General features: G+C 36.5%; 1 protein-coding gene across 1 annotated transcript in view; it reads right to left on the bottom strand.

Annotated features, from left to right (window-relative positions):
- COL19A1 (collagen type XIX alpha 1 chain) overlaps nt 1-13,789 on the bottom strand; it is a 203,997-nt gene that overhangs the window by 51,249 nt on the left and 138,959 nt on the right. The window contains exons 17-20 of the mRNA XM_035895611.1: nt 6,530-6,583; nt 1,955-2,017; nt 1,115-1,159; nt 102-137 (exon numbers count right to left, since the gene is read on the bottom strand). Coding sequence (XP_035751504.1) covers nt 102-137; nt 1,115-1,159; nt 1,955-2,017; nt 6,530-6,583 — 198 coding nt within the window. The remainder of the gene's footprint in view (nt 1-101; nt 138-1,114; nt 1,160-1,954; nt 2,018-6,529; nt 6,584-13,789) is intronic.

The following is a 13,789-nucleotide window of genomic DNA, read 5'->3' on the forward strand; positions in this document are numbered from 1 at the left end:
CAATAGTTAATTAAAAATAAGCAACACACGTAAAGAGAGTCTTGCAGAATGAGTGTTCTGAAAATATCCCCCAAAATAAAAAAATCCATAGCTATACTTACTGGATTTCCCTTGTCCCCTTTTTCAGAAGGCTCTCCCTATGGAAACAGGGAAGACGTTAACACAGATCTATTTTAAATGGTAAATAGTACATATGTCTGGTTTTGGTGAAAAGTGTTTTGGGTTTTTTTTAAACCTATATAAAATATAAGTATATGGACTACAAAAGTTTACTTGAGGGATGATGTTGATTTAATGACAAGAATATGACACGCGTGATCCTTTCAAACAGGAGCACAAGCCAGGGTCAGGAACACGAAGTAAAGAGAGTGATTCTGCGTACAAATCTGACAAATTCTCAAACACCGGTGCTTTATAACACACAAAATCATGAATCTGTCATATCTACAGAGTAAAAAAAAAAGCTTCTGCCTGCGTGAAAACTGTTTATACACAAGGATATGACCAAAGAAACCAATTGGAAGCCCAACAGCTGAATAGCAAAATGCCTGTTACTCAGTGTACGAAGAAATGGGTACATCCCACATTCCTAGAGAAACACAGTACACACCTAGAGAAACACAGTACACAGTACACCCAGTAACATCCCTTCCCTCCAAATCTTTCTGGAATATTCATGCTTAAACTAAAAAATATTAAATTAGGAACATTATTTATAAATTTTAATAATGTAAAGACTCCTGTTTTTTCACACAGATATTGAAGATCACATTTGTAACTTGAAAAAGTCTGAATGACATGTAATTTGTGAGGCAATCTCTGGTCATAAACTTATATAAACATAATTCTAAACCTGTATTCAGTAAAAGTAGGAATGTGTTCTGTTAAGGACTTTGTGAGCTGTTGGAACAGGGAAATTTACTTGCACACATAAATACTCTTTCAAGGAAGGGCTTGAGTAAATTACTAAGGACATTCAGAGACTGACAGCTTTTCCTATGCCCAAGCATATTTTCTTGATCCCGAGTATATTTTCGAAGATTTGATTCATAATCAGTACATTCAGCCACCTTATATCACCACACATGAGCACACAAGTAAGGAAATAATTTACCTTTTCTCCTTTTGCACCGGTCATTCCCAATTCTCCCTTTTGACCCTATTAACAAAATAAATTATATTTAAAACCTTTTATATTTTAACAAATGCAAATAAACTCCTCCCCTCCTTCAACTGTACTTGGTTCTGTGTAGGGCACAAAATCTTAACTTTTATTGCAATGGAAATCTGAGATTTAAACATCTGGGAATTAATTGAAATGACTGTTTTCTATAGAAGATCTGCAGGCTTCTCCATAAAAAATGATGTCAATCCTGTGACATACCCAGAGCATTTGTCTCTCTTCTTCCAAGTTTAAAAGGCATCCAATTGTTAAAAATTCATTCCACTGTTTAAACAGGATAGATGCTTATAAACAATGTACTGTCATATAACGTGGATTCAGAATTTGACCTCCACGTAATTTTTAGAGGCTGACTATAAGTATTTTCAGTATAGCAAGTCCCATCGTTACAGACAAACTGCTTTAAATGTTCGTGATTTACTATGAAAAATATTTTCTGAATTTACACCTTTTTAGAGTCTTTTCCCCCTAACCAGCAGGCCAGGTCATTTGACTGCTCCTCGGACAGTGTTATAGAAACCACACATAGTTCTTCCTGCATTTCCCTTTCTGGTTATCTTATATTAGAGGATAAAGGCTCATGTGCTGCACCTGCAGGACAGCACAATGAGTTGGATATTGGACTACACAGATCAAAGAGCCAGTCATATCTAAAATCTATTCCTTCAAAGACCATTGTGATAAATCAAAGAAAAGATACTGTGTTAAGGGTGGCAGAGACAGGTCAGACAGGCACTTTGAAATTTCTCCAAATTCATCCAAAATGCTTACAACGTCTCCTTTCTGGCCTTTAGGTCCAGGGGTCCCAAGTAGTCCTAGAAGTCGTGTATCACTCTGGGAAGAAATATAACCACAAAGATCAGAGAACAGAACATGTCACCATTTATGTACAGTAACAACTTATTTACCATAATGATGTAATGTATTTACCAGTCTTTAAATTCAGAAGTCCTAATTTTCTACTAGAAAGGGATACTAAATGCCTGTGCAGTACATCTAAGTAATGTACTGCAGCAACACATCCTTTGTCATGCATCCTTTGTCATACTCCAGTCAAACTAGTGAAAGATGAACAAAAGCATAAAAGGGAAATGTTTATGTTGAATATTACTATGCAAATCAGTGATTATTTTTCTTAATGCAAAGAACATATTTTTATGCTCATTATTACAGTATGTTTCTCAAGTATGTTGGAAAAGAACAATAAAAATAATTTCCCTCCTATGAAAAAACCACAAGCTTTTTACTTCTGAGCAGCATGAAATGTAAACCAGAACTAATTTAAGTCTACTACAGCAGTGAGACAGAAGGAGAGGGAATGAATATGATCAACAGGCTCCTCACACTGCTCCTCAAAGAAAACAGATTTAAGGACCAGGGGTTCAGGTTGTACACCTGCTCAGGTATTACTGCACTGCATCTATTTACTCTTTTGTACAAGGTAAAGACACAAAGAAATACAAAGTAAATGGTTTCCTCTTCACAAAGCCAGGCCCAGACCACCTGAGGGGAACATGTTTTCTTTTAATGACAATGGAAAAAGCAACAAAACCAATGACCCTGAAAAACGAGCTCAAGTCTGGACCGGAGGAGTCCAAGTCCTAAAACATCTGCCACTGGGCTTAATGGGAACCTCGAGCAAGCCAACTCCCTTGCCATGTTCCACATTCCATATCTCTAAAATGGGAGAATATAATGATGAATAAAAGTGCCATTTACACTCTGTTAATATTTTCAGAAATTGATAACTGAGTATAACCTGAAAAAATTTCATTATTATTTTATAAATGTTAACGGCTTGAAGGATCTTCTTCAATGTTTAGGGTTCATAACACTGTGATTATCCTAATTATCAAAATCAGCCCCAGAACAAGAGGCAGATACTGAAAGAAGGGAACCTGAGTATTGCTGAGAAGTAGTTGACTACCACTTGACTGAAAACAATCAAGGTGTCTGTTATTATGGGTATACTGTATGTTATGATATATTGTGAGTTGTGCATTTCTTTTACATACATGGAGGAAAAAAAGGGTTATTAGACCAAATAACTACTTTTATGCTCTTAGAATATTTATAGGTCATTTGCTCTTTACAACAAAATGTAAGGAAAATATGCCAAAGGGAAAAAAAAACCTTAGAAAAGCAATATTGAATTAATCAAGAATAATCTATAATTATTATGAATTATAATCATTTTGAAACATTTCCTGAGCAGATTGTGATGTAGTTTCAATTGCTTTGTGTTGTGGTTTCATTTTCACTTTTACATGTTGGAGAACATTTTAGAGTAAACTTATCTGTATGCCCTTTCCAAAGATGTTTAGAAGCAGGTTTGACTGAAGTGACCTTATATCTACATATAGAAAATTGGTGAGTAAAAAAGATGACAAGCAGCGGCCTTGAATGCCCAAGCACAGGATGATAACAGAGGCCTGAGAGTGTATGAACACAAATCACGAGGCATCATTTACCAGTCACTGAAGGAAGGTAACCTACAGAGCAGAGCAGAACTAGTTTCTTGGCATAACGAAGAGAACAAAATGCACGTATCCAACACATGCAAAGCATCTCATTTACGCTGAAAGCGCAAAAGACATAACAAGAAGGAATATAAAAATAGTCATACACCTTGTAAGAATAGGCATAAAGTAAGAGCGATGAGGGAAGAAATGCTCCAGCACTGTCTCCCAACCCGTTAAGGATCAATACCATTATGTATCCTCAGCAGGTTCCCACACTTTCGTTAAAGAAAGACTGCTGTTCTTGGCTTGCCATTCAGCACAATTTGCTGCTGCAATCAGCAATTGTATTTATAGTGCTCTCTTTCACTGTATACATGCATCAAGTAATTATGCTTTTAAAGACTTGCAGTCCAGCCTCCTTACACGATAAGGTGATTGATACTGAGCCAGAAAGAGCTTGGTTGCAACAAGTTATAGAAATACATTGTGCAATTACAACTATTCATTGCTACCATACAGAAATCAAAAGAATTGCAAATAATCTGCTAAGACACCGAGAAATTACAGCAAAAAAAGACATTATTAATTATGATAGGTCTTAAAGATCTCTCTCACTGATCCCCCCAGTTTCTCATGATTGCTAGAAACACCAATGCAAAGAAGCCATCCTAATATCTTCAGGGAAAAAAAAAAGGTATTAAAATCTCTATAGCAACAAAAATATGGTCACAATTTAAACCCTTTAAAAAACCAAACTGAAAAAAGACCTTGAGATCCTTGACAACATACATAAAACGTTGGAAAATGACAAGATGCTTTCTTGTGGTGTAAGGAATCTCAAAAACCTCAGAATATCACTCAAATATCATCTTACAAATGCAAACAATTGAGGCACATGGTAAATTATATACTAGAATGTGAAAGACTGCTTGGTATCTTCAAGGTGCAGTGAACAAAATCAGCACTCACCATGCTATATAACAGTGTCAGTAAAAAAGGAAAGTTACTGGTGCCTCTGCCTAAATGGCACATATGCCTAAATGAATAATCAGTGGCAAAGCAGACAAGCTGTCCTTGTCTTTGATGACCTCTCTGATGTCTTTGTCTTGTCTTTGATAGGAATGGGATATTCATATTCCCATATTCTATTCATAACATGTCTAGAAACTAATACTTTTGCTGTAGCAGTTGGAGGATTAAGTTGACTCTAGGAATATCTGAACACGTAGTTACAGAAAGTTTGCATATTTAAAACCTGCTACTTGAATCAGAAAGCCATCTCCTCTCTCATCTGAAGCCAAACAGCATTTCCTTCTTGAACAGTTAATTGCTCATGTCAGAGTCATTAAAAACTTCAAACTAGACAGCTGAAGGAAGAAGAAAGTTGGTAAGCTGTATGGGATTTAAAAGATGATTAATTTATAGACACAGAGCAGCTGGTCTACATTTTTCCAGAATACTCTTAATTAGGAAATATAAGACACCTTAGGAAATCTTTGAGCCTTACAACGATAAGAAACGTGATTTTTGGAGACAGATGCTTGCCAGTTCCTGAAGATCACCACTGTTCATATTTCCTCCTGCAGAATTAACCTTAAAGGGACTATCAGGGTAAAAGATATTAATAGCGCAGAGGTGGGGAATGTGTTACAATAAATATGGTATTGATAAGAGGAAACAAGGCTGGTATCAGTGAAAGCTGTCTTTGACAGGAAGAAGTAACTGGTAAGAAAACAAAAGGTATAAAACCAAAATATAGAAAACTTCAACACATACAGACGAAATGACAGCTCAAAACCAGAAACTAAGTCTCCAGGTATGAAAATGTCACTATCCAGGACAGCATATAAAACTAGGTTTAATTCCTAATGCATGTTCTAAGGTGATATACTGATTTGGAATGGATTAAATATCAGAGAAATCACTTCAGTGACAAAAGCAACTGGAAAGATATGTTTGATGTGAATTTCGTTCCAGAATCCCTATTCAGAAAAATATTTTAATACTCCTGTGGGTATGTTATATACGAAAAATATCCTGAATTCACCTGCTCTTTATAGTTACACATTTTAATATTAAAAGAAATTGATGTCTTCCAGGTTTGACCTGCATGACTTTAGGTGTGATGTACACAGTAACTTTTGTATTAAGTAAATATTCCTGTAACAGTGCTTCATCAGCCCTTGAATGAAATATGATTTTCTAATCAGGTAAGTTACGTACACATTTTGGCATCAATTAAGAAAACTTGTGTGATCCTTGAAATGGCAGACATTACCACTGTTTACATTATTTGAAAAATCTGTGGTAAGAATTTAAAAGCTCTGTCACATAGAATACTGCCCTATGCAATTTTAATTTTTTTCTATGAAGTGCTTGTAGCTGCAGGAGGTTCTATAAGTAAGACAATATTTTTATTACTCTATAATACAAACATAAGGACAATTCTCATGGATTGCTAGCAGATCTTCTAGAATTATGCCTCCTTGTTTTTCTATTCTACCCTTAGGTTCATGACAGAGTAGGTCAGGAAAGAAAAAATGTCATGTATGGTTTAGAGCAATTAGGTTTGAAAATGGGAGGCTGGTGCTTTATGCTAACAGCTAGGTGGTCCAACCCACATCCTTTTTGAGTTATACCAAGCAAAAATACATGAGTAGAAGATGGATGGGAGGCAAGACACATGGCAGCAGGATAAACACAGTAGGTGTGTGACTGGAGTGTGGACTGAGGCTATATGGGGATGCAGAAAGGGGACAGGGAAGGATCTACCTTTTGGATTAATTTGGAACGTGGTTTGCAGGGATCAAAACTGTAGTCATTTCTACCTTAGATACTACTTAGTCAGAAACACACACACAGACACTATATCAAATCTCCATACCTCATTATAATGCTTGTTCAAAGAATCCAGAATTCCTTTTAATCCAGAAGGACCCTATATGGAAAAACATGCATCAGAAGGTCATTTTAATTTAAGCAATGTTATGTTTACACACCTGTATTCAAATACCAGTGGTCATGCAAAAAGGTTTAGATTTTTATTTGATTTTAGAGTAAATTGTTTTCCATAAGTTCATTACAACTTTTTGCAGGCACAGAGGAGAAGCAGAGTCAGTTTCTAAATCCTTGAGTTTTGAAAACTGGCAACTTCTTTTGGAGTGAATTGGTCTGTCAGAGAAGGCAGAGGTGACATCCAAATTTCTTTCCACTAACTGAGAGCACAAGTTTTGATGTAGACGCAGCTCCTAGTGTGAGTAAACAGCCAGATTTTTAACTTAAGAATACAGAAAATGAAACTAAGGAATGCCAGAATTCTCCAAAATACTAACTTCCTAGTTTTATTAGCACTGCAAGTTTATTCTTATACACACACCTTTCATCAAAATTTCAACAATGGAGAAGGAACTTCCCACGTAAATGCAGGCTTAGGATGGAGAGATTAAAAAACGTGTGCTTGGGAAAAATAAAACAAAAGACAAATTCTGCCATAAACCAGGCCCTCAATGAGATTTTTAACTGTTGTAAATCAGGGCAGAACACAAAAAGTTCAGTCACCAACTTATGAACTAAAACTCAGTTAAATTTACTTACTCTTTAAGTTGAAAATTTCATATCATGCAATATGAACTACAGCCACTCATGTTGGCTCTAAGAAACATTTGACTACATTAATAAGATTACAATATACTCAGTTAAGTCACCTGGTCTGAACAACCTGCATTTAACAGAGTCAGGGCCCAAAGGCAACTCTCCTCCTCTGGGGCTTTTTATAATTACAGACAATTTACCCTCTGCAGCTTTTGTGTTAGTGGGGAAAATGTAGCTGGCATACATGCACCCTAAAGATGCTTTAGGAAATTGAATTTTCTTCAGTCTTGAAAAGGGTTTTTCCTCAACAAGGTTGTGGAGTTTCCTTTGGAGATATTCGAAGCCCATCTGGACAATGTCCTGTGCAACCTGCTCTAGGTGAACCTGCTTTAGCAAGAGGGTTGGATTAGATGAGGTCCTTTCCAACCCTTGACATTCTGTGATTCAAAAAAATGGAGGCTGTTTATCAGTCAGAGATGCTATGTCAGAGATTAGTGAGAGTTTTTATCACACATTTTAATTTTGTATCAGGTCTTATACGTACATCACACTTATGATAGGAATATTCTGGTGTTATGCATCGTAACAAGAAAACAGCTTTCTACATTTCCAGAATAAGAATCCATTGAAAATTTCTCCCATTTTCATGTGAAACAATCTGCAAAACTGTTGCAGGAAGTCAAGGATCAAAATCACTTCTCACCCAAGATACAAATTGTTCAAGATGAAAATATGATTGTTTTCAATGGGTTCTTTTGCAACAAGAACTGCTGTCAGATTCATAGCATTGCAGCAGCAAGACTCCAAAGTATTCACAGAAAAGCTGAAAAAAATTCTCTCCACTGATTTCAGCAAGAGATCTTAGGAAAATACTGAGATGCTATGTTTTCTGGGTCTATAGAAGCTAAATAACCAGTCACTACGCTTTTCTAAGGAGGACCTCAGCTGTTTATTACTTCAGAGCTGCTGCTGTATAAACCGTCAGGCAATTCTGGGAAAAAGATGATGACAAGAACAGCAATGATTTTGTCACAGGTGGTATTCTTCATATCTGATAATTTCATATGTGTGTAGAAGATGCTGCTTGTGAACTGAGTATGACAGACAATCCTTGATATTTGATACCTTTGCACAACGGTGCTGTTTGTAAGGCTCACTACAACATAGTAAATGGATTTGTGGTAGCAGTGTAGTTCAACTTTTAGAAAATAATGGCTCTCATGAGTAAGGGACCTCTGACTATGGCTGCAAGAACAAATGATACTGTCACAAAGTTGAAACTGGAAAGCATTTCTGTTTTCAGAAAAGTATCATTCTCTTGGTGGTGTAGATTAGTGTTCGTTTAAGAATAACCAGCTTTACGCAAAGAATACTAGGTCTTCCCAGATGTTATAATTGTCACAGTAGTTTAAATGCATTTTCGGGTGAACAATTAGTAGTAAGAAGGAAAATTACTATGTAGGAGGCATGCTCTTGTCCCATCACCAGAATATAGTAAGAACATAGAGCCTCACAGCAAAGACTCATGAAGACCAGAGAAGGTTTGCTTTCACTAATGGAACTATTCTGCATCATTTCTCTTAGCACCTTTGGAGCAAGAGAGACCATAGACAATTTCAAGAGGCTGCTTCTCCTTCAGCAGGCTCACTCTTCAGGAATTTAAACTTTTTCAACATGTACAATTCCTGCACCTCTAATTGGGACTAACAAGTCAAAAGGCTGGTTCCTAAGTGCCAGTAGCAAGATATGCTGATGAATGATTATTAAAAGCTTAAGAATTACCACAATGTAAAATATTGCATAAAAAGTAAGACACCAGTTTGGTGATATTGATTATGTGATAAAATGGGACAGCTACTCTGAGGATGCACGTCCTGATGGTGGTACCATTTGACTCCTATGTAATCATATTTTGAAGTGTTCTGAAAAAGCATTTCAATAAGGTAGGTCGTGATTTGCATTCTGACAGCAAAGCCTTCTCCGGCAAGATGCATCTGCTCTGTAAGAGCACACAGAATGGCAAACACACAAAGTTTTCCCACATGTAGAAGATCATTCTGCGAAACCCTGATGTCTCTCCTTACCAGTGAAGGTAATTCCCTGGAGGTACTGAACTTCAAAAAGACAAGAAACAGAACCATGATTTTGATTAACCAAACAGACTGCTACTTCCTTGGGGGAAAAATTCAATCTGATGGAAACTAACTAATAAAAGAGAGACAATCACAAAGTTTCCATGGAGTCTGGAGGTATAAAAAACTAGAAGGATGGTAAAGCCCAATTAAAGTCAAATAGGCAAAAGTTATTAAAACTGATGTATAAGTCAGTAAGACCTGGCAGAACATTATTGCAGCATACCAGAACAAGACAGGTGTGTTCTGAGGCTTTATCACTAAATTATGAAATATGATCCTACATATTTTACTGTGATTACATTGTTACAGAAAGACAGTGGTACTTAAATATTAGAGGACATCAGGAAGATTTCGAAGCCTTATGAAACATCACAGGTGCCTCGCTTCCTCTTTGTCCCCCAAGATTGGAAGAGATAAAGGCCATTCATTTTATTTTGGAAATGAATTGTCATTTCAAATTTATATTGAAAAAGAATATAAACATAGTTTTGACTGAGATGCTCACTCAACTCTGATTTCTAAAGTTAATGGCAGAAATTTTCACTTTGATATCCACATTAAAGACAGCAATCCAGAACTGGGACTGAACCGTGATGACACCACTTACTTACTAGATGTCTCAACTTCAACACTGTAATCCTGCACTGTGGAATTCTTGAATCCAGAATCCCTGCAGGATTCTGTAATCCTGCAATCAGTCAAAACCAATAACTTATCCTCCCTTCTCATTTGCCACTGTGTTGTATCTTTTACTGTTTTTCCACAAATGAAACTGCTGCAACCACACAAGCCAGGAAGGATTGAATGCTGTATCTGTCACCAATCTTGACCTCTTAGATATTATTTGTACATCAAATAAATAATTTTTGACAAAATGGAAAGCCTTTGTACATGTCATAGTTTTGAAAAACAGACATCACCTCAAAAAGATCCAGAACTGTCTCGTGACTAAGGCAGTCAATGGGAACTTAGGGCATTTGGGTTGCATTCTTGACTATGCCACAGCCTTTGTGCTACCAGAGGTAAACCACCTCTCTGTTTTAGCCTTTCCATTCTTAAAAATTCATATAATTTTAGTAATTTTATCTTTCCATCATTATTTCTAAAACAAAACTAATAAAATGAGTGTACAACAACAGAAAAGACTTTTATTCAAGACTGTTTTCCTAAACTCTAGTCTCTTTCTCCCCTTCCACACTGTTTCTCTCCACTAATACAGCTGCATAATTGACTCTGAAGTCTCTAAAGACCAAAAAAGAACTAGTAGTATTGGTTTGCAAGTGGAGAAGCAATGAAATTAACAGGAGTTGAAAAATTATTGTACAGGCAATTTCTAGCTTTTGAATGAGAATTCTGCACATCTGCCACTTTGGATGTTTTTCAGACTTGCTGCTTTCCAAATACCAGTGAAAAGCTCACTTGAGCGGGGTTTCCTTTTTCTTTTTTAATATCAAGTTGTGTAATTGAGAGAACTGAAGCACACAGAGTACAGTTTTATAAATAAGAAAAGAACTGAAAATGTGTCCTGATTGTTTTCCAAAATTACAAACAGGTTTCAGATGTTATTTCTATAGATAAGGCAGGAATAGAAATACAGGTGCTTAGAAGGAAATAGCTCCAAATGATGAAATTACTGGAGTTTATATATTTTTCTCCCTTAACTTTTCTAGTTTGTCTGCATTTTGGTAAAGATGAGACCGCTGAAAAAGCCTACCCAGTCTCACAGTCCATGCAGTAAAATGTGTAACAAGTAAATTGCACTGGTTGCATCTCAAGAGCAGGCCATTTCAAAGAACACAGCAGTACAAGTGACTCAGTGTAATCACTTTATCCATCTGTCTCAGATCTGTGCCTGCCCATTAAAATAAAATACTGTTTTTCCAATTACTATAATGTAAAAAATAATGAAACTCATCAGTGCAGATGTGAGATACTATATAACTATTCCAAAGAGCAAATGGAAAGAACAACGAGGGCATGATGTATGCCACAATAGAATACATGAAATAAATTACATTTTGATATGGATTTAAAAAACTTAAATGCATAGAAACAAGCAATATGACCAACCCTTGCCAGCCTTTCCCATCCTACCACATAAGCATTTCCAATATTCTTCTAAAAAGCAGAAATGATACTGACAATTTTCACTTATCATGGCTTTAATTTTCTGTTTATTGTAATTAACTGATAACATTCATTCACTTTCAAAATATTGGTAGAGGAATGACAGTATTTCCTGAGGCAGAGGAAATGAGATTTCCAAGGCAAACTGCTGGCTACTTAAGATAACTAGTTTGGTGGCACTGACATACATACTGAGTAACAAGAGACCAAAAGCATATGGAATTAAATGAAGAAATTCAAGTAGTCTGCGAACTTTCCCACTGCCTCACATGCAAAACAAAATAAAAGCAAAACCCTATTTAAATTAATTTAATTTAAGACTTTAAGGAGTAACACAAAGCTAACTTCCAAGCAAGAATAGTTGTGAAGATAAAAGATATGAAGTTCAGCCCCTTGCAAAAGTAAATGAGGAACTGAATGATGAGCTTCAAGGGCTACAGCAATTGTGAAATAAATCTATTCTGGTTGTAAACAATAACTTTGGACATGTTGGTAGAAAACATTTAAGAGGATGAATAATTGTGATTGCAGTTCACTAACCTCTGATTTAGGAGACCCAAAGTTTACTTCCTTGCTCTGCCACAGCTTCTTGGATAAGATGGCACTTGGCCAAAACAGGTAGACCTCATGTTTTCTACCTTTAAAAACCAGAGCTGATAGCACTTCCCTTCTGCCAAACAGCAACGGTGGGCAGAAGTTATACTCAGACTCACCCCAACGGATGCTGTTATACTGGTGGAAGTCTGTAGCAGAACTCTAGCTTCGTGCTCTTTTTATTTTAAAAACGATCTGCTGTCTCACTAAAATGGGAACTATTGAGAAATGGAATTTTTCCAGTCATAACAGTTCCAGTACAGACAGAGAAAATTGGGACAGAAAAGGTAAAGTTAAACCTTAATGGAGAAACCAGTGAAACTCCTTTTTCTGCCCTCTAGTCTACCTGCGTAAACAGAAATAGCTGGCTGCTGATTCATGCAAAAATAAAAATTAAAAAAACCCAACAAAAAAGTCCAACCCCAAAGCCTCCCATGAATGACCACAATGTGTAAAACAGTACAGACATCACACAGCTATTTTCTAAGCAGGAGAAATAGAAAAATAAATTATCTCCTCTTAACAGAACTCTACACAAAACCAGGCAGGTAGTAATTCTACAACCCAAAACCAGAAAAGCATTTTGCCTCAGTGAAGACTGCAGATGTACATCCTTAGGCCAATAGCATATAAATGTAAGTTCAGACACCTTCCATACATTTGCTTTTAAGTACTGAAAAAAATGGTGCGGGAACTAGAAAGCCAATGCATTGTACCTATGCAAAATAAGTGATGGTCTGCTGGCAAACCCTTCTGCATTGCTAAGTCCTGTAGGTATTTTTGCTAGCAGCTACATCAGTTCAGTTCTGCAGTCAGATCAAACAAAATGCTGTACTTACAACCTCACAGCATCCTGCTATGACAGTATTTCTTTTTGTTTCATAAAATCAGCATTTCAATTTCAGTGAAGAGCCATGCAGAGCAGGCTAACAGCATGGGAAAGAGACAACATCTCTCTCAGAGGACTTTAGAAGAAAAGGCAAGCAGGAAAGTGCATGAAATCCATTTGATCGGCACAGAGATTCTGATTTCACAATCATAATTTTCAGACTGCTTTTGAGAGTGAAATGAATAGTGTATTAAACAGAAGCTTTAAACTGCTCTCTACTCTTTAGAAGGAGGGAAAGGATCAAAAAGCACTAGAGGGAGCTGCTGTTCTACTTAACCAGTTTGGATTCCTTGTTTTCAGCATAAATTGTTACTCACTGGAGTGAGACACATGTGAGCACACATCTCAGCTCTCCAGTATTGAAATAACAGAACAGTACTCAAAACCAACATCAGACAGCAAGGATGCAAACCATGAATTCTGAACCAGAAGGGAATAACACCGCACTTTAAAAGTCTATAATATTTAATAAACCTTAAAAAGTACTCAGAGGAGGATCATCACCTGGGCAGGCTTACTGAAATACTTGTTATATCCCATCAATAAAAATCCTCATTGACTCCTTGCCTTTTATGGGCACAGGATTTGCTCCAAAGGGAAAAAATGACATAAAACAAAGGACAAGGGAAAAAAAAAAATGACACAAAAGAAAGGATACCTGGAAAAAGTTGCATAGAGAATCCCATTTTAACTGAGTAGCTTCATCACCAATTGCCAGTCGACCTACATTTCTGACACTGATACAGGTTTTTAACCGAAGATTTGCATGTGTTGTTTAGGGACTAGAAACTCACTACAAACATCAATC

The sequence above is a fragment of the Egretta garzetta genome, unplaced genomic scaffold, assembly GCF_000687185.1.
Source record: "Egretta garzetta isolate BGI_Z169 unplaced genomic scaffold, ASM68718v1 scaffold55, whole genome shotgun sequence".
NCBI lineage: Eukaryota > Metazoa > Chordata > Aves > Pelecaniformes > Ardeidae > Egretta > Egretta garzetta.